Source organism: Rattus rattus, chromosome 17 (assembly GCF_011064425.1).
Source record: "Rattus rattus isolate New Zealand chromosome 17, Rrattus_CSIRO_v1, whole genome shotgun sequence".
Lineage (NCBI taxonomy): Eukaryota > Metazoa > Chordata > Mammalia > Rodentia > Muridae > Rattus > Rattus rattus.
This window is the reverse complement of record NC_046170.1, coordinates 16,673,663-16,700,606: the sequence shown is the minus strand read 5'-3', so window position 1 is coordinate 16,700,606 and position 26,944 is coordinate 16,673,663. Positions and strand designations below refer to the sequence as shown.

At 52.4% G+C, this 26,944-nt stretch overlaps 1 protein-coding gene across 2 annotated transcripts; it reads right to left on the bottom strand.

Annotated features, from left to right (window-relative positions):
- Positions 1-26,754, bottom strand: Tecr (trans-2,3-enoyl-CoA reductase). Of its 2 annotated transcripts, XM_032887457.1 has the most exons (13): positions 26,606-26,754; positions 2,789-2,839; positions 2,185-2,236; positions 1,730-1,774; positions 1,539-1,642; positions 1,350-1,465; positions 1,159-1,264; positions 1,006-1,078; positions 874-917; positions 721-778; positions 531-619; positions 313-358; positions 1-235 (listed from the first exon to the last, which is right to left on the bottom strand). In XM_032887457.1, exons 1-13 carry the CDS (start codon positions 26,618-26,620, stop codon positions 108-110), a joined length of 927 nt encoding a protein of 308 aa, XP_032743348.1. In that variant the 5' UTR covers positions 26,621-26,754; the 3' UTR covers positions 1-107. The 2 variants fall into 2 exon arrangements, with proteins under 2 accessions (XP_032743348.1, XP_032743349.1); XM_032887458.1 differs by lacking the exon at positions 1,730-1,774 and having other exon boundaries at positions 26,606-26,746.
- Between the last annotated feature and the right edge of the window lie 190 nt (positions 26,755-26,944).

Sequence of the window (26,944 nt, the reverse complement as noted above, 5' to 3'; positions counted from 1 at the left end):
TTTGGGTAAGCAGGTTTTATTGTTGCTGCTGGAGAGCCTTGGCCAGCCACATCAGGACAGGGGTAGTAGGTGGAGGGCATTACTGGGCTGAGCTCGGGAGGAGCTGCTCAGAGCAGGAAGGGGATTATGGGCATGCGCAGGGGTGGGTAGTCACGGAACTCCTTCAGGTAGCTGCGATGCTTGCCCTTGGCCCAGATAGTCATCTGGGTGAAGCCCACCAGGGAGAAGAGGGCCACTGTGGGCAGAATGGGGTATCAGAATGAGGCTGCCTGGCTGGAAGGGCAGGGCACCACACAGGGACAAGAGACTCACCTGGGACACACTGTGTCATAATGGCAAAGCCAATCCAGGAGCCGACCTGCGAACAGCACAAGAAGGATGAGGGCACAGAGGGACGCCCAGCATCACATACATCCCCGGGAAGGAGGCAACTGCCTCACCAGGTCCAAGATCTCTTACTCCCCACAACCCACTCCTACACTTTACCACATGTAGGGCCTCAGACCTGGAGGAAAAATGCAGTCCCTCACCTCGTAAGTGTAGTTGGGACAGGACACCAACAGAAACAGCCAGGTGAAGGGGTTCTTGGTGGGGTATGGGATCTTCCTGGTTTTCGACCCTGGCATGCAGGACAAGAGTAAGTCAGACCCCTCACCCAGCTCACTCAACCCCGGCCCTGGCCCCGGCCCCGGCCCCGGCCCTAGCAAGCCACTCACTCACCCGCTGGCCGAAGATCCCGGAGAGCCATGTGGATAGAGAAGTTCCCAAGCTGACAGATCTATCAAGGAGAAAAGCATCAATCCACAGCCAGAGGCCTCACCCCACCCAGCCACCGCACCTCACCACATTTGGTTGCTGCCCCAGCCTCTTTACCACAAAAATGGCCAGTGCCAGCTTAACCTGCTGAACTCCATAGGCTGTAGAAAAAGCAGGAAAGAGAGCCCCGTAAGAAGGAGCCTCACACTGGGGTCACACAGGGTAAGGGCACCGTCTGGGCCCACTTACTAGGGGGTGTGTAGAGAGGGTGGTTGATGTAATAAGCCATCCACGCAGCAAAGCCCCAGTAGTAGGTGCAGTTCTGGAAGAGCAGATGAGTTAGCCTGGGGCAGGGGGGGCACTGCTGCTGGTGAGAGGGCAGGACAAGAATAAGGTGCTCACTTTGAAGATGTTTCGCAGAGGCATGGTTCCGTGAGAGAATCGGTGCACGAAGAGAGTCTCCAGCAGGCGCTTGATGTAGTGGAAGGAGTGGCACATGCAGGCGAGGCTGGTGGGGTAGCAGACTCAGCCAGGGCCAGTCCAGCCTCCCCCACCTCCCCCCCCCCACCTCCCCTTCCCCCGGGCCCACTCACTGCACCACCGTATGCCGACTGGATGTAAAGTCGTATTTGCGGCCATAAATGAAGGGCACCCGGAAGTAGAAGAGCAGGTAGATGAAAAGGGGCCCAGCATACTCCGTCAGGAAGACCTGGGAGTACCCAGAGACAGGTGAGTGGCCCGGGTGGCTGAAGGCAGAGACCAGGAAAGGAGTCAGAGCTCACCGTCACCCAGCTGATCTGGGCCCCGAGGTCCCGGAAGTAGAGCGTGGCTGTGGTGCCCACAGGAAGCTTCTGCAACACATCTTCATCTTTCAAGGACTTCCCCTCTACAGAGATAAGTCAGCATTTGGTTACTGCCCTGGTTTCCTGACCCCAAGAGCCCAAGGGATAGGCTGGTGGACAGCTGTACTCACTGGGGTCCAGGCGGAGGGACTGGCGGGCAGGATACCACTGCGGGTCTGCCAGGAGAAGGTCAGGGGTTGCAGCACCTAATCTGGCAAGGTTCAGCCTACCCACGCCCCAAACTTGGCCTGCCTCTCAAGGCTTCCAGAACTCTAGGACCCCCCAGCTCCTCCCACCCTGTGCAAGGACACACAGGATAGGCAGCAACAGATTTTCTTCCCCTTTGGATAGCACAAGAGCATTCCTGCTGGTGACCACACAGGGGCAGCCTGCCCAGTCAGCCGGGCCTCACTCACAGTTCCAGTGTGCTGAGAGGCTACAAGCCGATGAGGAAGAGGCATGCGGAGGCATGCGGGCCCAGGTCACATCCAAGGGGAGGCAGGAGTGGAGGTAGATGTGTCGGGAGCGGGGGTAATGTATCGGGAGCGTGGGGGTGGGGGGAGGATAGGTGTGTCAGGAGACTCACGTGTCTTGGTGAAAAGGGTCTTGATTTCAGAAATGGTGGCCTGAGGCTCTACCTGAGGGGAAAAACAGGGTATCAGTCCTGAGGGAGCCAGACCCAGGATTGGGGGAGAGGTTCCAGGTACGGGCAGGTCAGGATCAAGCTGGCTGACTTCATGGGGCACATCCATCCCCCACTCCTTTCCAGACACAGCTCTCCCAGGCTACCTTGTCCCTTCTCATACCAGGCTGCCTGCTGGCTTCCAGCCCCAAACAGGGGCCACAGCTGCTCACTCTAGCAGTGATTCTCAGCCTTCCTAAAGCTGCCACCCTTTAATACAGTTCCTCATGGTGTGCTGACCCCAACCATAAAATTATTTCATTTCTATGTCATACCTGTAATTTTGCTGTTATGAGTTATAATGTAAATATCTGATATGCAGGATGTCTGATAAGCAACCCCAATGGGGTCTCTGCCCACAGGTTGAGAACCGCTGCTCTAGATGAATACCCCTTGTATGTCCTCTGAAGGACAGGGAGGGCCATCAATGCCTACATAGCCCTACAGGAGCTATAAGGAACAGGGACCCAGACTTCCTGGCACTTCACTCCCAGGGGCGCAGTCCTACCTTGTCCAGGAAGCACAGCTTCTCCCTCGTCTTTGCATCCCGAATCTCCACCTCGAAGAAGAGAACCGCCTTTTTATGCTTCTTGGCTGCTTTGTGGGGCATGGGCATGGGAAGGCCATCGAGGCCTTGGTGGGCCTCTTTGGCTGCCATGCTCAAGCTTATATCCATGCCACCGCCGGCCCTCCTGCTCTGCCTTCCTGGCTGCAGTGCCCGCTGCCAGCCGCCAGCCCCAACCTCCGACCTCTCCTCACAAAGTTGCTCTGAGCTGGGCTAGGCATGATCAAATTCTGCCTCGGTGCTGGAAGGGAGCCCGTGTCTGACCAGGCCCAGCCAGCTTCAACGCCACATGTAACCTGAGTGGCACCAGGGCCTGGCCTGGCTAAATATAAAACCGTCTCAGCCCGAGTCCCCCCCAAAGGAGCCACAGTCCTCCCCTGAGAGCTACCCTCATACAGGCAATGGGTGGGCACAGGCCCTCAGAAGTGCCAGGGGCAAGAAGATCCCCCAGAGATGGAAAAAGCCCACAGCCATAGGTGTGGCTAGCCCGCCCCAGTGTGCAGCTCTAGCTGACAGGCTACTGAGCCTGGGGAAATGCCAGCTATCTGGAGAATCTGCGAGACAGATCATCCATTTCCACTTCTAAGCTGTAAGGGACACTGGATTATTTCCCTTGTGCATTTGTGTTCCCAGGGAGGTGACAAATTCCAGAGGTATTGATGCAGAGTACCCAAGGCTCTCCGCCTCCCTCTCTACCAGCCTCTCACTGGTTCCTACCACATCAGACCAGGCAATGTGCTCACACATGGATGAGCCTTCTAAAGCCCAACACACCCTGCCTGCAACCCTGGGGTCCACAGCCTCTGCCTGCACCCCTGGAGGCTGGGGCTGTCAGGTATGCACAGGGCCAGAGGAAGAAGGCAGGAGCCCCAAGGATCCGATCCATCAGGCCAAGAAGGTCAGAGAAGGCTACAGCATGATGCTTAACACTGCCCATGCTGGCTGGTAGAGGCCCAAGGGCTCTGTAGGGATCTGCCACCTTTTCTGCCAATGAAGGGGACATCACAGACCAGAGAAGCTGACTTGCCACCTGCATGCTCCCAACAGCAGAGGCCGTGGCACAATCCCAGAGCTGCTAGGGGTCCCTGAGAGGACATGGGTGAACCAACATGGTGCTAGCCCATGGTAAGTGTATGCATATATGTGTGCAGGTACAGGTCGGGAACCCCATGGAGGTGACCCTACAGCCCTGCAGGGCTTGAGTTCAGGGCAAGGCTCCTATGCCAGGCAGTGGCATCCAGGCCTACCTGCCCATATGTGCCAGAGCCTACATCATGGACACAGCATAGGAGAAAGCACAGATTATGTGGGTCAGCAGCGTGCTCTGCTTCACCCTGTGGCCTGGGGGCAGATGGCTGAACCCACACACAAGGACAATCAGTGCCAGACTGAGCAGTCATGCACTGGGACCCCTCCTGCTGAAGAGGGCTGAGAGGGATGGGCACAGAGAAATGTGCTAGAGGGCAGGGTGGCAGGGCTCTGGGCTGAGGGTGTATTAATAGTTGCTGGGCCCCATGAGCACTGTCCACATGCTCAGAGTCCATGTGGATCGCAGGAGGGCGGCACAGTGTGCACTGGGAGAGAAGGCCATGGAGTTCCTGCTGAACCACTCAATAGCTTAAAATACAACCAGCCCCTCTCCCTCCTGGGCCCGCTGCCGGGGAGGGCTGAAACCCTAGCCTCTCCCCGGGCTGGGGCTCTGCAGCCAGGCCAGGAGTCGTGGTGCACCAACTGGCTATGAGTGGGCAGCAAGCATGGAGAGGGGCCACAGCAAAGAGTGATCCCAAGCCACAAGGAGAGGAGCTGCCTGAACCAGAGGTAAGCCGGGGGCCTCCCACGGCCCGCCCGAGCCCCAAATCCCCACAGCCGTCAACCCCCAGGCAGAGGTCTAAAGAGGCCCAGTGGGCCAGAGGCCATTCTAGAATTATTTCAAAATCAAGTTCAGTGTTAAGTGTAGCAAGGAGGCTGGCTAGGTGAAAGAAACCAGACTTTCAGGTTCAGAGTGCCCAGGACGGGACCAGGACAGACAGACAGCAGCCCGCTGGTAACCAGGAGTGGGGTGGGGGTGGATGCTAAAAGACACATGCTCTTTGTGGGTAAGACAAAGGTGCCAGTGACAGAGGTGGGGGGCACCCCACTGAAAGGTGACGAAATCTACCAGGCTGTGTACCTTTTTGGGAGGAGGGGTACCACTCAGAGGTGAGACAGGGTCCGCCTGTCTCCATGCTCCAAGTGCTGAGGAGTGCAGCTGTCTGCAGCACGCAGCTGAACTGTGTGTGCACTTTATTTAGTCACAGGAACTGCACCGCAAAGCTCTGGCTTCGGGGGATTCTATACAGGGACTGTCACACTGCAAGGCAGATACCCATACCACCAAGTTACACCGCAGCCCCAACAGGGAACAAACAAACAAACAACAGGCAAAGTGTCCATCAAAAGAGCAAAGACAAAACAGCTCCAGGGAACAGGTGGGGTCTCCCCTCTCCAGGCTAAGGAGACTGAGGGGGATCAATTCGCATCTTAGACCTTGGTCCCCACCCCCCTCCTCAACCACTGCCACGCCTCATCCCATCCACACTGAAGCCAGCCCAAAGTACACCAGGAGGGGCACCTCGGTCAGGGGTCAGAGGGCACAGATAGCTACAGAAAGGTGCCCCAGCCAGGGTGAACCATGAGGGCGAGCAACCAGCAGGCTCTGCCCATCCTCAGGGGAAAGCACGGCTGAGCTAAGGAAGGGCCCCTACCGTGCCGTGAGATAGGTGTCTATCTATATAAGGGTGGCCCATGAGGGTAACCCGAACTCTGGGGGGTGGGGGAGTCCTGTTGAAAGCACAATAGACAGGGGTCAAACACAAGCACAAGGGCAGGAGCCCTGGCAGGGCACATGTGCTGCTTCTGCGATGACAGTCCCACTAGTCTGTGAAGAATTCTCACCCAGAGGTTGAGATAACAAGGCCTGGCCACAGCCAACAGCAACTCCAAGGTCAAGGACAGCAAAGCAGTCTAAGAAACGGAAGTCCACCCTCGGGCTGTACAGGGGTGCTGGCCTCGGCATGCCACTGTGTGGCGAGACCAGGGTTGGCCAACAGAGGTGCCTGCTCCTTGTCCTAAGACACAAAGGCAGCACTCTTGAGGCTGTCCCAGCCTGGCAGGGCAACAAAAAGACAGAGAGGCAGGCCCTGTGTCACTGTCACACAGGAGGCTCACACCTCCTGCCTCAGGCTCCCGGATACCTCCTCACAGCACCAATTACAACAGTCACCCACCTGGCAGGGTGGCATACGCTTGTGATCCCAGCAATCTGCAGTCAGTTCAGAGGCAATCCTAGCAACATACCAAGTTTGAGGCCAACCTGAGCTATATGAGACCCTGCCTCATGAAAGAAAAAAAAAAAAGACTCCAGGTAGCGGTCTCCTTACTGCCTGATCCCCTGCCCCTGGCTCACTAAGCTTTCCCTTAAAAAAAAAAAAAAAAAGAAGAAGAAGAAGAAAGACAGGAGACCTTCTACCTGTCCTGGGCCTGGCGGTTTTCTAACACCCAAAGTGGTCCCAGGTAGAGCCCAGCTCAGTATTACCCCTTGGGAAAAGGTCACCAGGATCTGGCCTGAGGTCCCCTCCCAATTTCCCCCACCCTTTCCTGCTGCTCCTAAACCACATCAAAGGCAGTCATCTGGTGCTCCTGGGAAACTTCAGAGCCTACCCCGCTCCCTAGGCTGCCAGGTCTCACAGCCCTGGTTCTGAAGCACCCACCCCATACTGAGAGAGTGGATCAGCTCACCAGGATCCAGCCCCGGAGAAACTGGGGTGTCCCTCAATGGTGACCAAAGCTGACAGGTTCTACAGGGCATAGTGGGGGAAACACACATTCCCTGGACACTAAGTTTAAAAAGACCTGTGTGGGGGGTGATGGGTTCTTCACCTCCTCAGCTGCCAGGGAGACTCTCCTACTGCAGCCTCTCTGCTTAGTGTAGGAATTAGACAACAAAAGGCAGAAAGCAAGCCACCTGAGCATTCCAACAGCGCCCATCTAGAATAAATGCTTAGCATGGGCCAGGCGGAGGAGTGCCATGTGCTGGGAACCCAGCTCTGGGAGTGAAGAAAGGCAGGTCAGAAAACAGGGAGGCCCACCTTGTCTTGGCCTTGGCTACGGACTAAGACTGTCTCAGAGGAGAGAGCACAGGACTATCACACACTGGCTGACTGTCTCAGAGGAGAGAGCACAGGACTATCACACACTGGCTGACTGTCTCAGAGGAGAGAGCACAGGACTATCACACACTGGCTGACTGTGGCAGAGGAGAGAGCACAGGACTATCACACACTGGCTGACTGTGGCAGAGGAGAGAGCACAGGACTATCACACACTGGCTGACTGTCTCAGAGGAGAGAGCACAGGACTATCACACACTGGCTGACTGTGGCAGAGGAGAGAGCACAGGACTATCACACACTGGCTGACTGTGGCAGAGGAGAGAGCACAGGACTATCACACACTGGCTGACTGTCTCAGAGGAGAGAGCACAGGACTATCACACACTGGCTGACTGTCTCAGAGGAGAGAGCACAGGACTATCACACACTGGCTGACTGTGGCAGAGGAGAGAGCACAGGACTATCACACACTGGCTGACTGTGGCAGAGGAGAGAGCACAGGACTATCACACACTGGCTGACTGTGGCAGAGGAGAGAGCACAGGACTATCACACACTGGCTGACTGTCTCAGAGGAGAGAGCACAGGACTATCACACACTGGCTGACTGTGGCAGAGGAGAGAGCACAGGACTATCACACACTGGCTGACTGTGGCAGAGGAGAGAGCACAGGACTATCACACACTGGCTGACTGTCTCAGAGGAGAGAGCACAGGACTATCACACACTGGCTGACTGTGGCAGAGGAGAGAGCACAGGACTATCACACACTGGCTGACTGTGGCAGAGGAGAGAGCACAGGACTATCACACACTGGCTGACTGTGGCAGAGGAGAGAGCACAGGACTATCACACACTGGCTGACTGTGGCAGAGGAGAGAGCACAGGACTATCACACACTGGCTGACTGTGGCAGAGGAGAGAGCACAGGACTATCACACACTGGCTGACTGTGGCAGAGGAGAGAGCACAGGAATATCACACACTGGCTGACTGTGGCAGAGGAGAGAGCACAGGACTATCACACACTGGCCTGACTGTGGCAGAGGAGAGAGCACAGGACTATCACACACTGGCTGACTGTGGCAGAGGAGAGAGCACAGATGTGCCAGGCCTTTGTCCTCCAACCTTGACTGCATCCATGAAGAGTCCCAAGGTCAGAGGGCTGACAGGATCCTGCCCCACCCACCTGGTAGCAGTGAGCCTGAACACAAGCAACAAGGGGCCGTGTGGGAGGAAGGGAAAGACGTGAGGACAGCCAATAGAGGCTGCAATACTTTCCATTGTCCCCTTGTGCCAAGAGGCAGGCGATGGCCGGCAGAGGCAGATGGTCCTAATGATAATGGGCAAGCACACGGCTGGGGTGCAGGATCAAGCCCTTCTCTCAATCCAAGCCTCTATCAAGGGAGCAGGTGCCAAGGGAAGGACAAACAGAAGCAACCTGTCACCCAGAGTTGAGGGAAACAGGCAAAGGACAGAGTGGCAGCTGGGTGTGGCAGCACAGGCCAGCAATCCTATCCCTCGGGAGTGCGGCAGGGAACACTCAAAGTTCAAGTCTGGTCAGGCCTACATAGCTCCAGACTGGTCAGAAAGACGGTAAAGGAATAAAGACCTCCCTGAGAGTGTCCAGGCAAAAGGCCCTGGGGGAAGGCCAGGGCCGTTCACCATCTAGGGAAAGAAGTTCCACATACAGCCAACAACAAACACCAAGGTCCTGGTGGGGTGCCCTGCATGCCAGAGGAGCAGGGAGGGAAAGACTGTGCAGGCCTGTCCGCCAGGGAGGGCCCTGGCTTTTGCCTGGGCTCAGACTGGAGTCACAGAGGGTTTCTGAGCAGAGAAGGGACACAGGTTCATTCAGGAATTCACAGGTGCCAGTGCTGGTGGGAAGGTCTGAGGGGGTGAGGCAGAGGCTAGGAGATCAAGATGGGGAGGAACAAGAGAGGAGGAACAATGGTTGAATTCTAGACAGAACGAGCAGAAGCTAGCAGACCCCAAGATGGCCTGCACCTGGAACTGAAGGAGCGAGTCTGATCCACCGAGCCTGGTAGGAAGGAGCAGCCCCATCAAGGCCGGGCTGGAAGTCGCATGTGTAATGTCTGCAGCACAGGACTCAAGCTACATATGCCTCTTCCTAAATGAGAGAGCCCTGCTGCTCCAAGGTCCTCTGCCTGTAAGCAAGACCATGGCTGCAGAGTTCCCTTCACAGGCTGGCTCGGTGCCTCCAACCTGCCTTCCATGTCAGTCACTAACTTACACACCTAGAACTGTGGGTATTCAACTATAGGTCCTGCCGTATGACTCTAGGCAGGGACACTGGCAAGCAGTTACAACCCTGCCCAGCTTCACAAGTGCCTCTTCTTTGTAATCCCCACACAGCCGGAACTGTGGGTGACTTAGTTACTTCTCTTAGTTCTGCTGTGCTAAGACACCATGACCAAGGCTTTCGTATAAAAGAAAGCATTTATTTGGGGCTCATGGTTCCGGGGGGTTAGAGTCCACAACCACAAGGGCACGGGCATGAAGCGGCAGGCAGGGAGGCAGGCAGGCAGGCAGGCAGGCAGGGCGCTGAAACACCATCTCACATCAAAGTTAGCTGGGAATGAGGTGGACTTGTAGATTCTCAGAACCACGCCTCCAACAAGGCCACACTCGCTAATCCTTCTAAAACAGTTCTACCAGCTAAGGACCGGGTATTAAAACATTAAGCCATGGGACCACTGTTATTCAAATCACCACAACAGGCTTCATGTGCCAGGATGAGGAAGTGAGGTCCACAGGCTGAGTCACCTAGGAGTGAAGAGAGCTAGGATGTCAGCCATGAGTCCACAGGGATTCAGAGAGCAAGACGCCACTGCATCAGGCTCTTGGCCCCGGCACAGGTCCCTGTACTGGACAGCCTAGCACAGCAAAGCCAGTCAGTCAGTATGCTCTCTCCACTCACTGCTACCGGAAACCCCAGGTGAAGCACTCCCGAGGTGTAAGGGCACGTGTATTCTTCTGAGGGACACTGCTGGGCCCAGAGGGCAGACAATGGGCACAAGCACAGTGCAGGCAGCTTAGCAGGTAGACACAGCCTCCCTGCCCGCCCGCCCGCGTTCATCTGAGACTCCAGCTCATCCGCTTTGGCTCCCACTCCCTTTTACTTTCCAGAAATACCCAGTAACCCTAATAATGTTGTGATAGCTGATGACCTGCTCTCTGCTGCCAGAAAGCCAGCACAGACCGCACCTGCTCCAGCCCAAATTTGTCCTTCCCCAGTGGCCTTGGCATCTGACTTCACGTCTCCCTGGTGCACCAGGAGCAAGGGAGCAGATCTTTCAGTAGCCAGCCTCTCTAGGAGCAGCAGTGGGAACAGGCTACCCAGGGCAGGGACAGCACAGACGCTGACCACCTATACTTGGCCTGTGACCAGGTTACTTCGGTCTCCAGGCCCTGTTGCACCTCGACAGAAGCCAGAATCTGAACACCATGTTCACAGGCGCTCAACCCAGCACTGACACCAAGTGTGGAGGCCACCGGGGGGGGACAGACGGACGGACAGACAACTGGGGAGAGGGAAGGAAAGGGGAGGAGAGAGGAAGAGTGGGGAGAGGAAGGAAGGGGTGGGAAGGAGTTGGGAGGGGAAGGGGAGGAAAGGGAAGCGACAGGGAGAGGGGGAGTGGTGGGGGAAAGACAGGGCTGGAGAGATAGCCCAGCATGTAGATGCTTGCCACCCAGGACTATCTATCCAAGGACTTACACGGTGAGAGAACAGATTCCTGTGCGTGTCCTCTGATGTTCACATGTATGCACACTACAGCATGCCCACACACACTATTTTGTTCTGTTTGGATTTCTGTCTGTCTGTCTGTGAGGCAGGATCTCACTATGCAACCTTAACTAACCCGGAACTCACTATTTCGACCAGGTTGGCCTTGAACTCAGAGATCTGCCTGCCTCTGCTTCTGCCCAGCAATGTAATTTTTTATTTAAAGTTAGTTTGTGCTGAATGTACACCTTTAAACCTAATATTCTGAAGACAGGGGGATATAGATCTCTCTGAGTCTGAGGCCAGCCTCATCTACAGAGTGAGTTCCAGGCCAGCAGGACTACACGGTGAGATCCTGTCTCAAAAAGCAACAAAAAGCTGCACTGACCTCCAACACCATAAAGGATTAAAGAAAGAAATATAATAAAACTGGGGTGTGGATTAATGGTAGGGCATTTGACTAGTGCACGCGAAGCTCTGTTACAAAGAAAGTGACACCTAAGATCCCATTATCCAGAGAACACACACACATACACACACACTCTCACACACACTCTCACACACACATACTCACTCACTCTCACACACACTCTCTCACACACACACTCTCACATGCACACACATACACTCTCTCTCACACACACACACACTCTCACATACACACACACTCTCACACACACACACTCTCTCTCACACACACACACAGAGACAGAGAGAGAGGAAGAGACAGAGAGAGACAGACAGAGACAGACAGAGAGACAGAGACAGAGAGGCTACAGCACATCTTTTAAAGGGCCAGCCTCCATTTTCAAATGCATACAGAATATATCCCTACATGGGGCATGTGCATGCTACAGAGGAGCCAAGGGCTAAACCACATTTCTTGACCCCAGAACCCTATGAACCCACCTCTGCTAGCCCAGTCTGGTGCAGTGGGCCACACCCAAGATACCTGCTAAATCCAGAGAGGCCAAGGCAGGATGGAACAACAAGTCCGGGTGAAGGCCCCCGCCACCAACCAGCCGGGAAAGCAGGGGTGTCTCCAACACCAGCTAAGGTCAGAAAGGCCATGTTCATGGGAGTCTAACCCTCGGGACTGCGTGCCAGTCACAATGGCTGTCATGGGCTAAGTGTGTTGGTACCAACAATAAGGCAGAGGATGCCATATGAAGAGTTAACCTGGGCTACACAGTAAAATCCTATCTCAAATACAAATAAAATATAACAGATTACTACAGCACCACCCAGTGGACTGGCAGGAAGAACCAACCCTGTCCTAGGTGCCAACATTAGAAACTCTAACTGCTGCCTGGCATATATAGCGTCAGAATTCCCACAGATAGAACCGAGACCTGGCTTAGCATTCATAAGGCCCTGAACTCAATTCCTAGCACCACACAATAAAAAAGAAAATAATTTTAAATAAGCTTCTTGGCTAGGCTATATCTCAGTGGGCAGCAGGTACTTAGTATGTACAAGGCCAAAGATTTCATCCTCAGCAAAAAAATAAAACATTTCCCAGGGCCGGATGGGACAGCCGTCTCCAAACACCCCTAACATGGCCCACCCCGAGGTCCTCGCCCTACTAACTCCCTCACCCTCCTTCTCTGCCCCAAGGGAGGGGGTAGGCCGCTTGCACCTGCTCTGCTGCTCTCTGGAGGGTGCTGGAGGGATGCTGTTACCCTACTTAATAACGAGAAACTGCAGCTGGGGAGCACAGGTCTCGAGCCTCAGGGCAAGGCCAGGAGCTCAGACGGCTGAACCTCGCCTGCCTCTGTTCCTCAGTGTATTTGAGGTCTCATTCTGGGATGCAGCCTGAGCCCCCTCCGCCCTCCTCCAGGGCTGCACCTGTGCTGTTCACAGGTCCTCCCACCCGCTGCCCGCTTCCAATTAGTAATCTAATGTGGGCCTCTCTCCATGTCTGGGCAGGAAGACTCTGGCAAACCAGGAAGCTTAAGGAAGCCAGACCTAAACCTGGAGGACGAACTGACTAGAGGTGTTCGTCGGACACTGTCCATTACGCCCACCCGACTCCACTCAAGCCAGCAGGCAGGTGAGTCTATGCACACACTCAGCTTGCCAGACAACCCTCTAGGATCCTCAATCACAGCTCATTCTTAAAGAAGAATTCCTACTTTACAAATAAACCCCTTTGTGGGAAAACCAAGGCACATTCCAGACACTGTGGAAATCTGGAAATCCAGCCATATTAGAAATATTAGAAAAAAACGCCTTTGCCAGGAGCTTGCTGGGCGTACCTAAGGTCTAGTTTCAACCCCCAGCATAAAGGAAGGGCAGTGAGAGAATGAGTAAAGCAAATGGTTCTACATGAGAAGGTGCCATGGCATCACAAAACACCGCATGGAACGGACAAAGGTGTGTGGCAGGCGCAGTTCATGCAGTTTTCTATACAAAGTGGTCAAGGACAACCACCCTAGCCATACTTCAGAAGGCAAAGTGGGTCTCTGTGAGTATGAGGCTGGACTGCCCTACGTGAGTGTCAGGCCAGCCTGGCCACAGAGTGCTTAGTGAAATCCTGTCAGGAGAGGCAGGTGAGGATGCGGCTCACTGAAGGGTCGCAAGTCCCGAAAGAGTAAAGGCGACCATCCACACGGGAAGAACAGCTGTGCAAAGGCCCTGAAGTGAAGCATAACAGGTGGTCGCACATTCGTGGTCTGGAGCCATGCACATGACAGGAAGGAGATGAGGTGGAAACACGGAGGTGACGTGGAGAAGGGCCCAAGGGCTGGGTGAGGAGAGGGAGCTATGGGGAGCTATGGGCAGAAGAGTTAAGGCCTGACTTGAGTTTAAATCCGCTTGCTTTGTTGTGACTGTTGACACAGGGACCTGGAGCTCACTGAATGTCTGTAGAGGTCTGCTGCCCCGAGTGCACGCCCCAGCTCCCGCAGCTGCAGCCTGAGTTCTTAAGAAATCCTTTGGAGAGCATTAGTAGTAGAGACCTGGAGGAGGCTGGGAAAATAATTCCCTCCAAACAGCGATGGCGCTAGGCATGGGAGCACACAGACTTGTACTGGTAGTACACTGGAAGGGTCAGGCTGAGACCATGTCTCAAAGATTCTTACATCTCCACTGAGGTCCTATCATGTGTGCTGTTAAACCACTCTGGAGCTTGGGTGTGGCTCAAGAGCAAAGCATGTGCTTACCAGGCACAGGGCTCTGGGCACCATTCCCAGCAACAACAAGAAAAGAAAACTAACAAAAATAGTTTTCTCTCAGTTTAGGAAAAAGCATAGTGGCTTTGATGAGGAAATAGGCTAGCTTGGGCTAACAGGCTAGCTCTGGCTAACAGGCCAGCTCTAGTCACTACTGGGGTCTTACTGATGCTTTTGTTTTGTCATGCTTTTGTTTCTGTGACAAAAATCTATCTAGCCCAGGCTAGCCTTAAATCTTCAATCCTTCAGCCTCAGCCTCGAATACTGGGATGTCAGGATCACTGCACCTGGTTTCAGTGATCTGGGAACAAAAAGCGAAAAAGCTGGTCACATGACATGGATGCAAATTGAATTCAAACCCCGGGGTCCATAAACCATGCTCTGCAACACCCAACCAGGTCTGCCCACGGTCGCGCCAGCTGCCCCTACACCTCAAGGGCCCAGCTGAGGGCGCTGCAGAGCCAGGCCCAAGAAACCTAGCAGGTTGCTCCTGGCTCTCCTCAGATGAAGTAGCCAGCCTGGCTCTGGCCTGCCCTGGTGGTAGCTGTAGCCTGATGGACAGAGGGAAGGGATCGCTCATGTCTGACACAAACTGAAACAGTGAAGTGGCTGAGGAGAGGGAGGCACAAAGGCACGGCCATCGAATGGGCTGCAAGGGCAGCAGGGACTTGGGTCTGACACTCTACTTTGTTTTCATTTGTGGTTGCTGAGTTTTGCTGTTGCTGCCCAATTTGAGAGTGGTGTGTGGTGTGTGTGTGTGTGTGTGTCCGTGTGTGTGTGTGTGTGTGTGTGTGTGTCCGTGTGTGTGTGTCCGTGTCCATTAAACACCTACCTGGAAGCTGGTCACCCCAACACTGAAAGGTTGAAACAAGAGGATGGCCTGAACTGTACATAGCAAAAACTTTATCTCAAAAATAAAAATACACCTGGATCTGGATGGGGCTCAGGACATGGCCCTCAGTGGGAGGGTGTTGCCTAAAGGACACAAGGCCCTGCTGTGATTCCAGTCACAGCAGCAAAAAATTAAATTACATTTTTTTTTCGGAGCTGGGGACCGAACCCAGGGCCTTGCGCCTGCTAGGCAAGCGCTCTACCACTGAGCTAAATCCCCAACCCCTAAATTACATTTTTAAAACACACACACACACACACACACACACACACACACACACACACACACTGTCCTGTTTATTATAGCTATTTCCTGCTTAAGGAATGATAGGAATCATGTCTACTATACTAAAAATCTTGTTGACATTGATGGGATTCTATTAGTCTATAACATCTGAACAGTAGTTAATAACAAAATACCATTTTTTTAAATTAAAATAAGAAAGGCAGGAATCAGTGTGATGTGCCTACTTCAGGGGCCAAGCCAGCAGCAGTTGTGGCTCCCAGAGAAGCTGCTCGCTGCTCTGACAGCAGGTACAGCACGTGACAGCTGTCTGTCTCTACCTGCTGCACACCACACCAAAGGCCAGCCAATCCCGCTGATGAAACGGAGACTTCCCGAGTGTGTGACAGGCCCGGCTTGCCTCAGGCTCTTGGTCCCTGCCTCTGTCGGCTGTGCTGAGATGACAGGGTGTTCCCACCATACCTGCCTCTTCTTCCCCAGTTCCACAGACCAGACTCCTGAGTCATCTGCAGAATGATAGGAAATGTTCACAGCCAGAGGTACTGCTATACCTGCTATTCCAGCACCTGGCACGTTGAGGCAGGAGGATTGCCAGGTTAGCCTAAGCTGAGACCTGATCTCAAAGAAAAAATAAGAGGCTGTTATGTACCAAGACCTTAATTTAACCCCAGAGGGAAAATGGCAGGAGTTGTGATTATGAATGAGGCTAGCACTGGGCTACAACAGTGAAAAGCTTAAAAAAAAAAAAAAAAAAAAAAACTAGAAGAAAGATGGATGGATGAAAGGATGGATGGGTGGGTGAGTAGATGAATGGATGGATGGATAGATGGATGGATGTATGGGTGGGTGGGTAGATGGATAGGTGGGTGGGTGGGTAGATGGATGGATGGATGGATGGGTGGGTGAGTGATTGGATGGATGATGGATGGATGATGGATGGATGGACGACATCCTTCAGCCATGGTGGGCAATCTAGAGCAGCCTGCAGGGCTTAGCCAAGTCATGGAGCCAGTGCTTGTTGCTTCCCAGCTTAACACTAAAAGCTGAGGTGGACAGGGACAGCTCAGTAGTCAAGAGTGCTTGCTGTGAGGCAGGTGTGGCAGGAAGGAGGCAGAGGCAGGCAGATCCCTGTGCACTTGAGGCCAGCCTGGTTTACAAAGCCAGTTCCATGACAGCCAGGGTTCCACACAGAAAGACACGTCTCAAAAAAAGAAACAAAGAAAGAAAGAAAGAGGGGGGAGAGGGAGGGAGGGAGGGAGGGAAAAAGAAAAAGAAAACAAAGACAGAAAAGAAAAGAATGCTTGTAGCTGCTGCAGAGTGTGGTGTGGCTGCCGATGGAACTTGCCCTGTAGGTTTTGCTCTGTAGGTCAATGGCCAGAAACAGATTCTCACATCATCAATAGATCTGCAAGCTCTGACTGAGATCAGCTGGAAACCAGGAAGGAGCCAGACCGGACACAAACACAAAAGCGTGCTCTCGAGCGCTCCCCCCCCTCCCCAGAGAGAGAGAAAGAGGAGAAAAAGAGCATAGAGAGAGAAAACAAAGGGAAAAGCTCTAAGCCATGACACATTTGAGCTGACGTCATGTGGCTGGCTCTGCAGGGCTGCTAGCGAGTGTAGCACAAAGCCAGGGTTCCATCTTCAGCAGCAAAGGAATTCTGCACGATGACTCACAAGGTACTGGCAGGAGGATCAGAACTTCAAGGTCACCCTCGGCTACAAAGTGAATTCAAAGCTAGCCTGGGCTACAACAAAGCCTGTGTCCAAAGGTGTGTAGCAGACATAACTCAGCACTCGGAAGCCTGAGGAAGACAAAGGGTCACGAGTTCAAGGGCATGAACTAGCAAGATCCTAGATTTCAAGAAAGAAAACAAAGTCAAGCATCCACAATGAACTCGGACATTTCCCTGTCCTGACTCCCTGACATTTCACAAGGCCCGCATACTCCTTCTGGGAAGATCACACAAGCAGCCTGGCAGTGGTGGAGCAAGCCTTTAATCCCAGCACTTGGGAGGCAGAGGATGGTGGTGCTCAGAGCCAGCCTGGTCTACAGTCTGAGTTTCAAGAACACCAGCCACAGTTATACAGAGAAACCCTGTCTTGAAAAACCGAAATCACAACAGCTTAGAAGGGACTTGAGAATGCTTGTTGTCCTTCATCCTCAGGGGTGCTGGAACCAATCCCCCAGAATACCAACTGACCAAGAAATGCTTCTGCTCTGCCTCCTAAGGATTCTGATACTGTTCTGAAAGCACCCCCTAAAGTGCTTCCCCAGTCCCCCCTAACTAGATCTCCACCTACATAAACATGCACACATGGGTCACTCTAGCAGGGTCCTCCAGCCCTAGCGGCCTCCTGATGCCCCTGGCTGGGGTAAGAGGATTTGGGAGGTGGCAGGAGGGATACAGGCCCTTGAACTCCCCAGGGCTGACTGCACAAGGCCATGAGCTCCACTCGCATCAAAAACTACGCCCAGCTTCTAAGCTATTTACAGCAGTTTTCTCTCTTGCCAATGAAACAGAGAGGGTGGGAGGCTGAAAATAAGGAGCAGTGGCCCTGGGGCTGGGGATTTAGCTCAGTGGTAGAGCGCTTGCCTAGCAAGCACAAGGCCCTGGGTTCAGTCCCCAGCTCCGAAAAAAAAAAAAGGAGCAGTGGCCCTGCCTTCCCAAACACAGTGGCTCTGTGAGGGCCCTGGAGGACTTAACCTGCCCTCTGACAGTTACACATTAGGCAAGATCAACAGGTAGGAGAATTTCATCATCCCCGGCAATAAAGTCCACAGGTCCCAGGGAAACTACAAATCATGCCCTGCCTAGACATGGAACTCCCACAAGGAAGGTCAACCTGGTCTTCCCAGTGACTTCCTGGCCAGACAAGGCTGTAACGACAATCTGCCTTTAAGAAAAAAAAAAAAAAAAAAGGGGGGGGTTGGGACTGGAGAGGTGGCCCCGTGATTGAGAACAGCTGCTGGTCAATCGTACTACTTATCAATAGTTGATTAGGATCCCACGCCCATGTCAGGCAGCTCACCTTTGTGAGCTGTAACTCCAGCTCCAAGGGATAGGATGGCTCCTCTTCCGGCACCCGGACACACATGTACATGCAACATTCATACAGATACATGTATACTAACATACATAAAGTAAGCTTTCTTTAATTTTTTGATCTTAAAGTGTCAAACGGTGGCACATGCCTTTAGTCCCGGCACTGGGGAGAGAGGTGACTTTTATGAGCTCAAGGCCAAACTAGTCTACTACAGATCGAGTTCCAGAACAGCCAGGGCTACACAGATATGCAGGTAAAACACTCGTACATGCAGAGTAAATAACTGACCAGTGTGTTTTTTAAAAGGACAGGGTACAGCTGGATGGTAGAGCCTTCATGGCCCATGAAGTTCCAGGACCCGAGTTTGCTCCCCAACATCACAAAGGGGTGGGGGCCACAGGTAGGCTGCGCTCCAGGCAGCAGACAGGGATGCAGATTTGCCTTTACCTGATGATTTAGAACTGAGATCCTGGCTACAGCCAGGCAGAGCCCAGCACCTCAGCCTCCCTGGCAGTCCCGGGGACTGCTACCCTTATCCTGGTCCCCTACCTGAGAGAGATCAAAACGGTAAGGTAATCGTGCAGAGGGACAGGCAGGTGGCCCCGAAGGCCGAAGGCCGTGTCCAGCACAGTCACATACCCACCCCTTCCTCAGTACATGATCCCCAGCGCTTACCTGGATTCTGCCACCTGCCGCTATGGACATGAAGTTTTACTGTTCTGTGCCTCTGTGTCCCCACATGTAAGTGGGGATAGGAACCATACCTACTTCCATGTATTAAAAGGCTAGACCACAGGCCAAGTATTGTAAGGCTAGACCACAGGCAAATAGTATAAGGCTAGACCACAGGCAAGTAGTATAAGGCTAGACCACAGGCAAGTAGTATAAGGCTAGACCACAGGCAAGTAGTATAAGGCTAGACCACAGGCAAGTAGTATAAGGCTAGACCACAGGCAAGTAGTATAAGGCTAGACCACAGGCAAGTATGGGCAGACGACTAGAGGTGGGAGACAGTGAAAGAGTAGGCTCATCCCCAGTAACAAGAACAAAAGCAAGCCAGGTATCGTGGTGCCGGCCTTTAATCACAGTACTTAGCAGGCAAACAGAGCTCTGTGAGTTCAAGGCCAGACTGGTCTATACAGTAAGTTCCAGTTAACCAGGGCTGCATAGTGAGACCTTGTCTATTACAAAAAAATAAATAAATAAATAAAATGGGGGGAGGAGAGGAAACTAAAGGCAATGAGCTCTCAGCTTCATTATGATTGTGATGGCTAGCTACACTCTCACAGCTGAGGTAAGTGTCCCCAGCTGTTGAAACATTCTCATCTGTCACTATCAATAGCACCAGGAAGGTGCTAAGACCTGAACTTGACCAAACAGATTTCCCACCCAGCCAGACCTGCCAGTCAAAGGGCACGGCGCCCAACCAAGGCCAACAAAGTTATCACAACTAGAAGTCTCTTTCTGGCCCTGTCCAGGCCACTCACTCCTCTCTCCACTTGGAGTCAGTGAAGCAAGGCTCTGCCGTACTCTGTGGCCACTAAGTTGTCCCTGGCATAACTGACCTAACACATTGGGGCCATCAGCTCAGCCTCTCCCGGGACCCTTTGGTCTCAGCTTCCCTCCTCCACAGAGAGGCACCTTCTCTTCAGGTCTTCCCTGCTCTGCCTGACTCCCAAGCACTGAGGAGCGGAAATGTATCTCGGTGCTCATCCCAGCTGCTGTGCGCTGCCTGGCACTGAGCTAAGGCTCAGTGTGAGCACCTAATGCTCACCCGAGCGTGCTCACCCGAGGACCAAGCTTGGAAGAAGCAGCCCTATGACACAGATACGGTTGTCGCTGGTACTCGTCAGTGTGCAATCAGGAGCAGGCTGTGCGGGAGGGAGCTGCCTGCAGCTCCAGCCCCTTTTCAAGGTGGGAACGCCCCACAGTGGCCAGCCGAGCTGTCCACCTGACATCGCTGAAAACAGAATGCGAGTCAATGCGCACTACTCTTGCACACCCAGCACTACTCTTGCACGCCCAGTGTGTCACTGCAGGGGTGCAAGTCTACAGAGTTAAGCCCGTGAGGGCTAGCCAAAGAGTTAGCTGGGTTTAGTCCAGGCATGGTGGTGCATGCCTTTAATCCCAGCACTTGTGGGGGGGCAGAGACAAGCAGATCTCTGAGTTCAAAGACAGCCTTGTCTACAGAGCGAGTTCTAGGATAGCCAAGATTACACAGAGAAACCCTGTCTTGGAAAAACAACCCCCCCCCCCAAAAAAAAAAAGAGAGAGAAAGAAAGAATACTAGCTGAGTTTAGAGCACGGGATGCTCCTCCAGAGTTCAATTCCCAGAACCCACACGTCCCCACACAACTCTAACTCCAAGTACAGGGAATCTGATGACGTCTTCTGGCCTCCAAAGACACCAGAAACTCAGATGGTGCGTGTGTGTGTGTGTGTGTGTGTGTGTGTGTGTGTGTGTGTGTGTGTGTGTGTGTGTGTATGTGTGTGTGTGTGTGTGTACATGCAGGCAAAACACCCATGCCTATATGCATTAAATACAATAAAAGTAAAAGATTGTGCCACCCCTGCCAGTGGTGGAGAAGGATCCCATTCTGCTGCAAACCCTGCAAACCTTGCTGTATTCCTAGGACGGGGAATTGGTGCAAACACAGAGAGTGAAAGCGAGGGACTGGCTTTGGGCGAGGAGCCCTGGGCCAGGGTCACCTCCCATCTGCACAGTGCAGATGTTAAGGCTGAAACCTCTGCCCCAGTGTGCCGATGCACCTTAAGGATTCTGCAGGGAAAGGTGCAAACTGAGCCTCCACTCGCCCAGGGCACAAGCCAGAAGCCATGATCATGGTCTGAAGCGTGCGGTCAGGAGAGGTGTGGAATGCTCAGAGCAGCCAGATCCAGTGCACGCACCTGCACCAGCACATAAAAAGAACCTAGAGAGAAGTTGGCCAGGCGTGGCAGCTCATGACTTTAATCCTAGCATTTGAAAGGCAGGAGCAGGGCAGATCTCTCTTGAGTTCTAGGACAGGGCTCTCTAAAAACTTTCTCCAAAAAAAAAAAAACAACCTAAACTGAACTAAAAGTATCACAGCCAGACGTCTCCTGCACACAGCCTTGACAGTGTTATCGAGCCTCATTGGGATGCTCCCTAACCTTCATGGTCCTTTCACAACCAAGCAGGTTTCGTTCCAAGGAGCGAGCACAGACAAGCTGAGGGGTTGGCCAATCCACCGAATCAAACCACCAGAACTCAGTCTGAGGCCCGCCTTGGTGCCTGCACACAGGTCTTTCTTCTTACCTATCACCTACCGGTGTTCTGCCTCTAAGCAATTGCCTCCAAGCACCAACCATGATGACACATGGCTGCACCGCCAATAACCAAAGCCGAGGCAGGAAGAAGGAAGATCTGCCTGGTTACCTGGTGAGACCCTGTCCACAAATCCAAGGGGGAGCTGAGCTTGGGAGCGCACGCCTTTGATCCCAGTGCTCCAGAGGCAGAGCCAAGTGCGCCTGAGTCTGAAGCTAGCCCGGTCTAAGCAGCCAAATTCCAGGTCAGCCAGGGCTACACCGTGAGACCCTGCAACAGCAACAACCACAACCACAACAGCAACCACAACCACAACCACAACCACAACCACCAGGGTGCTGGAGTGAGAAGCTCGGGTTTTATAGACACTGAGTTTGGATCCCAGAACCCATGTAACACCTTAGTGATAATAATAACATGATGTTTTAATCAAGGCCTCTGGATGCAGCTTAGTGGCAGAGGACCTGGTCAGCACATGTAAGAAAGGGCCTGGCTCTAATGCCTAACGTTAAAAAAAAAAAACCAGAAATTTTCTTAAACGTCTCTTGACCAAAACTTTCAGAACTTGCACACTAAGTCCTTAGAGAGAGCCAGCCAGGCAGGAAGTTGCCTGAGATGAGGTACTAAGTTGGTCTGTAATGATCTATCTGCAAGATAGGCATCAAAACTTTACACCCTGCATGGTGAATTCTCACTATTCCATGGGCGTTAAGGGCAGCGTAGGCTACAGAGGCGCTCTTCATGGACTGACTCTAGTGCGATTTACAGGCAGATTTACGAGACACGGTAGCTGTCTCAAGCTACCACAGGCATGCTCTCCAAGCCTGGGCTCCAGGGGCAAGAACACTAATAAAAAATAAAAATAAGTAAATAAATAAAAACCTGAGCCGAGGACAAGCCATTTTCACACCAACCCTGCTGATTTACAACAACCCCAAGGCCAACCTGTTCTAGAGGCTTCCCCTCCACTAGGCCTAGGCCACGAAAGAGATTCTCTTTCTTGGTAAACAAGCAGTGAGCTGATATGAAACTTATCAAAAAGCCACAACCTGTATTCCAGGTGGAATCCATTGTGCCTCGGGTCTTCCGTGTGAAAGTAACTGACCGTGTGACCATGAGGACACAGGTCCTGAACTTCTCTGAGCGAGACTTTTTTAGCGTTGTTTACCTGTGTGTACATGATGTGCCCCTGGCTTATGCAATGCCCACAGGACAGAAGAGGGAGCTGCAGCCCTAGACCTGGCGTTGCAGATGGGTTAGACGGATGTCAGTGGTATTGGGAATTGAGCCTGGGTTTCTAGGCCCATCTCTCCAGCCCGAGCACCAAGTCTGTCTGTCGGGTCAACTCACCTTCAGTCTGGGGGCGCAGCTTTTGTGGCAGAGAGCTTGATTAGCCTGCGCAAGGCCCTGGGTTCCAGCTCAGCACCACAACGTCCAAAAAAATTAACTGTACTTCGTAATCTCTGAGGTGTCTGCCTACGAGCAAAAACAGTCTTTCTCTTTCTTAAAATTCAGCGTATCCTAGAAGTTGGTTTTGTCCTGCTACCTTGTGGAGTGCAGGGATCAAACTTAGTAGGCCTTCAAAGAGGCCTCTCTGCCTAATCAGCTGTCTGAGTCTCCAAGGCTTTTGAGCCATGAGGTTTCCCAGTAGAATGGTGTGCCTGAGGGCAAAAGATGGACTCAGTCCTTCAAAGGTATCTATTATTTTGTTTTGTTTTTTTTAATTAAATTTTTAGCCTGTTGTGGTAGTACACGTCTATAAAGCCAGCACTGGAGGAGACAGGGAGATCTCTGAGTTCAAGGGCAGACTCAGACTATTCTACAAAGCAAGTTCCAGGCCACTCAGGGTCAGGCATAGGTGACTCAGCTTCTACCTCAAGAAAAATTACGGGGTTGGGAATTTAGCTCAGTGGTAGAGTGCTTGCCTAGCAAGCGCAAGGCCCTGGGTTCGGTCCCCAGCTCCGAAAAAAAAATACATTTTTATTTACTGTAATTGAATGCACACTGGTGCATGCTGGTGGGGGTCAGAGGGCAGCCCTGAGTGCTTTCCTTTCACCACGTGAGTTCCAGGACTAAATGCTTCAGGCTCAGCAGCAGACACCTTTACCTGCTGAGCCATCCTACCAGGTTGGCCTGAGATTCATGTAGTGAGGCAAGAATGACTGTGAAATTCTAATCCTAAGGCCTTCACCGCCCAAGCATGAACCTCCAGGCCTGGCTTTATCTAGACTAGGGCTGGAATTCAGGGTCTCCTGCATGCAGGCCCAACAGTCCAGAACTCTACTGTTTAATGTGGATAGCTGACACTTTTCCCCAAGATCTTAACTATGAAAGCATCTCCTTTCATTTTTATTGGTCTGTAACAACAGCTCGCCAACTGGGATAGAAGATACTAACTGCTTCTATCCCAAAACTATAGCTTCAGTGGGTACTGGACTAATGTCAACAGAGAATAGCAAAAAGATACAGGAAATAACTTATTTTTCACCAAGGTCACATTTGCTTTTGTTTTTTTTTTTCCCATTTATTCAATTTACATACCCATTACAGCCCCTTTCTCCTCCCTGCCCCCCTTGCCTTCTCCTCTGATAAAGAGACACTCCCCAACTCCCCACCCCCATCCCCACTCCCCACTCCCCAGGTACCAACCCACTCTGGCACACTGCAAGACCAGGAGCATTCTCTCCCACTGAGGCCAGGCGAGGTGAGGCGGCCCAGTTAGGGAAACAGAATCCACAGGCAGGCGACAGTCAGGGACTTGGTTCCTGCTCCAGCTGTTGGCCCATGAAGACCAAGCTGCACATCTGCTACACAGGTCCAGCCTTTGTATGCTCTTTGGTTGGTGGTTCAGTCTCTGGGAGCCCCATGGGTCCAGGTTAGTTGACTCTGTTGGTCTTCCTGTGGTGTCTTCTCTGGGTCTCTCTGGGTCCCTCCGGGTCCCTCAAACGTTTTTATTTTTTGTCTATTTGATTTGGTTTGGATTTTTGAGACAGGATCTCTAGCCCAGGCTGACGTAAAATTCACTATGTAAACCACATGATGCTTCTGCCTCCATGTCCCAAGAGCTGGGACAAAAGGCATGCATGTGCCAGCTTGCCTGGTTTTATTCAGTGCCAGGGATCCGACCCAGGGCTTCAGCCACCGTCCCTATTCCCCAGTTTGGTTCTTGCCTGCTTTTGTTGTGCAATGCTGATAGGAACCCAGAGCTTCGTGTGTGCATGCTAAACACTGCTCTGACACGTGGCTACATTGGCCCATCTAGGCCCTGGGAGACAGGAAATACACCAGAGTGTGTTTCCCAGGCCAAACCATGAGCCTCGGGCTGTGTTCCTGCTCCTTGAAACAAAGAACCCACCCCAAGTCTCAGAAGCCTACCTGGCCTGATTTTCCACTAGCAAATTAAAATGACTGACTGCAAATCCACCCTCCACCTGTATTTCTCAAACAGAACATGGCTTTTCCCCCAGGGCAAGAGAGGTGAGAAAGGAAAAGCACCCAGAAAAAAAGGGAAAGCACGTGAGGATCGCAGACTGATCTCCTGGTCCCTCTGACATGTTAAAAAAAAAAAAAAAAAAGACCCGAGGATTTCTAGATTAGTTCCAAGGGCTCTGGAAAAACTAACCAAGGAATAATCAGAACAATACAGAAGATGAATAGAAATATTAGTATCCAACTTGTGATAAAAACAGGATTACTGGGCTGGAGAGATGGCTCAGTGGTTAAGAGCACTGACTGTTCTTCCAGAGGTCCTGAGTTCAATTCCCAGCAACCACATGGTGGCTCCCAACCATCTGTAATGAGATCTGATGCCCTCTCCTGGTGTGTCTGAAGACAGCTACAGTGTACTCGTATACAATAAATAAATCTTTAAAAAGTTTAAAAAAAAAAACAGGATTACCCCCTATGTATTGGAGGCTCTTCAAGTATGCCAATTTCCAGAGATAAGTGGTGGTTGCCAGGGGCTGGGAAGAGTAGGAAATAGGAAGACATTGTACAATGCTGTAGAGTTTCAGTTTTATAGGATCAAAAAGGGTTTTTTTGTTTGTTTTTTTTTTTTTTTTGGAGTTCGGGACCGAACCCAGGGCCTTGCACTTGCTAGGCAAGCGCTCTACCACTGAGCTAAATCCCCAACTCCCTCAAAAAGGGTTTTTGAGAGCACTTGCCTAGCAGGAGAAAGGCCCTGAGTTCCAACCCTAGCAGTACTAATTGAGGGGAGCAGGCAGGAAAGGATCCCCCCCCCCCAAAAAAAAAAAAAAAAAAAAACCTAACCTAATTTCATCACAAATTTCCAATCTGAGGGGAGAAATAAAGCAATTCTCAACTTGTCAGCTCTCACTGACAGACTGCATTGCTAGTGGTTAGAAACTATGCCTTTGAAAGAAAATCTGCATTTCCACTCTGTACTGCAATTATAGCGGGAACCTTTAGACAACCCACTTGACATCTCTGACTTTCACCTACATAATTAGTAGGGAATTAAGTATCCCACCGCAGCAGGACTATGAGTTTAAGGACAAGATAACAAAATATCAACAATGCGGTAGTTAGCCCTTACTAATTGTATTCTTACTATGAATGTAAGCAATGAGTTACTGTTTGAGGAGAATTACTTAAAAGTCAGCAACAACGAAATTAGTATCATCAGTTGGGTCAAGAAGAGCATCAGAAGACTTGGTTTTAAGAAGAAAGGTGACCCAGGATACGGCAAGAAGACTTGAGCTTCCAGAATGGTCTTGTACATTCAGATTTTTTCCCTGGCGGTCACCGGTTGGTATGACCCCGGAACCAAATCCCTCGCCGCCCAGGCATCAGTGGCGAGGTGGGTGTGAAGATCGGAAGAGGAAAGCGGGCTGCAGAGCCCCTCCTGAGCCCGAGGCGCTGACACCATGCAAGGTTTGTGCAAGAGAATCGCTTGCACCAAAAACAAGTGCTCCGCACCGCACTCCTCCTGCATACCTGCCACTCAGGCCACCGAGGATGCTGCAAGAAAGCTGCAAGCTTCTCCTAGGCCCTGCAAGACCCTAAGAAAAGGCATCCCCAAACAACCTGCATGGCAGGTTTATAAATACCCCCCTGCACATGCGCAATGAGATTACACTGCGCCTGCGCCATGACAGAGAGTCGGACCATAAAAAAAGGTCCCGAGGCCCTGCAGGACACAACCGTCTGCGGTGGCCATTGCCTAGGGCCCCGCGCTGCTTACCTCGTAGTGCTTCATGGTTCTTCCACAGGATGGCACCTGCACTGCTGCAGCTGAGTAGCCGCCCTGCCGCACCAACCACCACCCAGCCCCACTCACACAAGGAGCAGCACTCCAGAGCTCCGGCTCCGCCCCTCTCTATGCGTGCGTCCCTTCTGCCAATCAGCGTGGGGTGCACCCACTGCTCGCGCCACACGACTGACCAATCAGCTTTCCAGATTCAACGAGCGCAGGGGACCCCCCCCCCTCCGTCTCTTGGCAGGCAAGATTAAAACCCGGCCACAACCAATCAAAAGGGAGCCTTGGCCCGGGGCGCCCTCTGGCCCCGCCCATTGCAGTACC

Coding starts and splice junctions, on each gene's coding strand:
- Tecr (XM_032887457.1), bottom strand. Junction 1,643..1,729: donor GTCCCTCCGCCTGGACCCCA/GTGAGTACAGCT, acceptor TTATCTCTGTAG/AGGGGAAGTCCTTGAAAGAT. Junction 918..1,005: donor CCCTCTCTACACACCCCCTA/GTAAGTGGGCCC, acceptor CTTTTTCTACAG/CCTATGGAGTTCAGCAGGTT.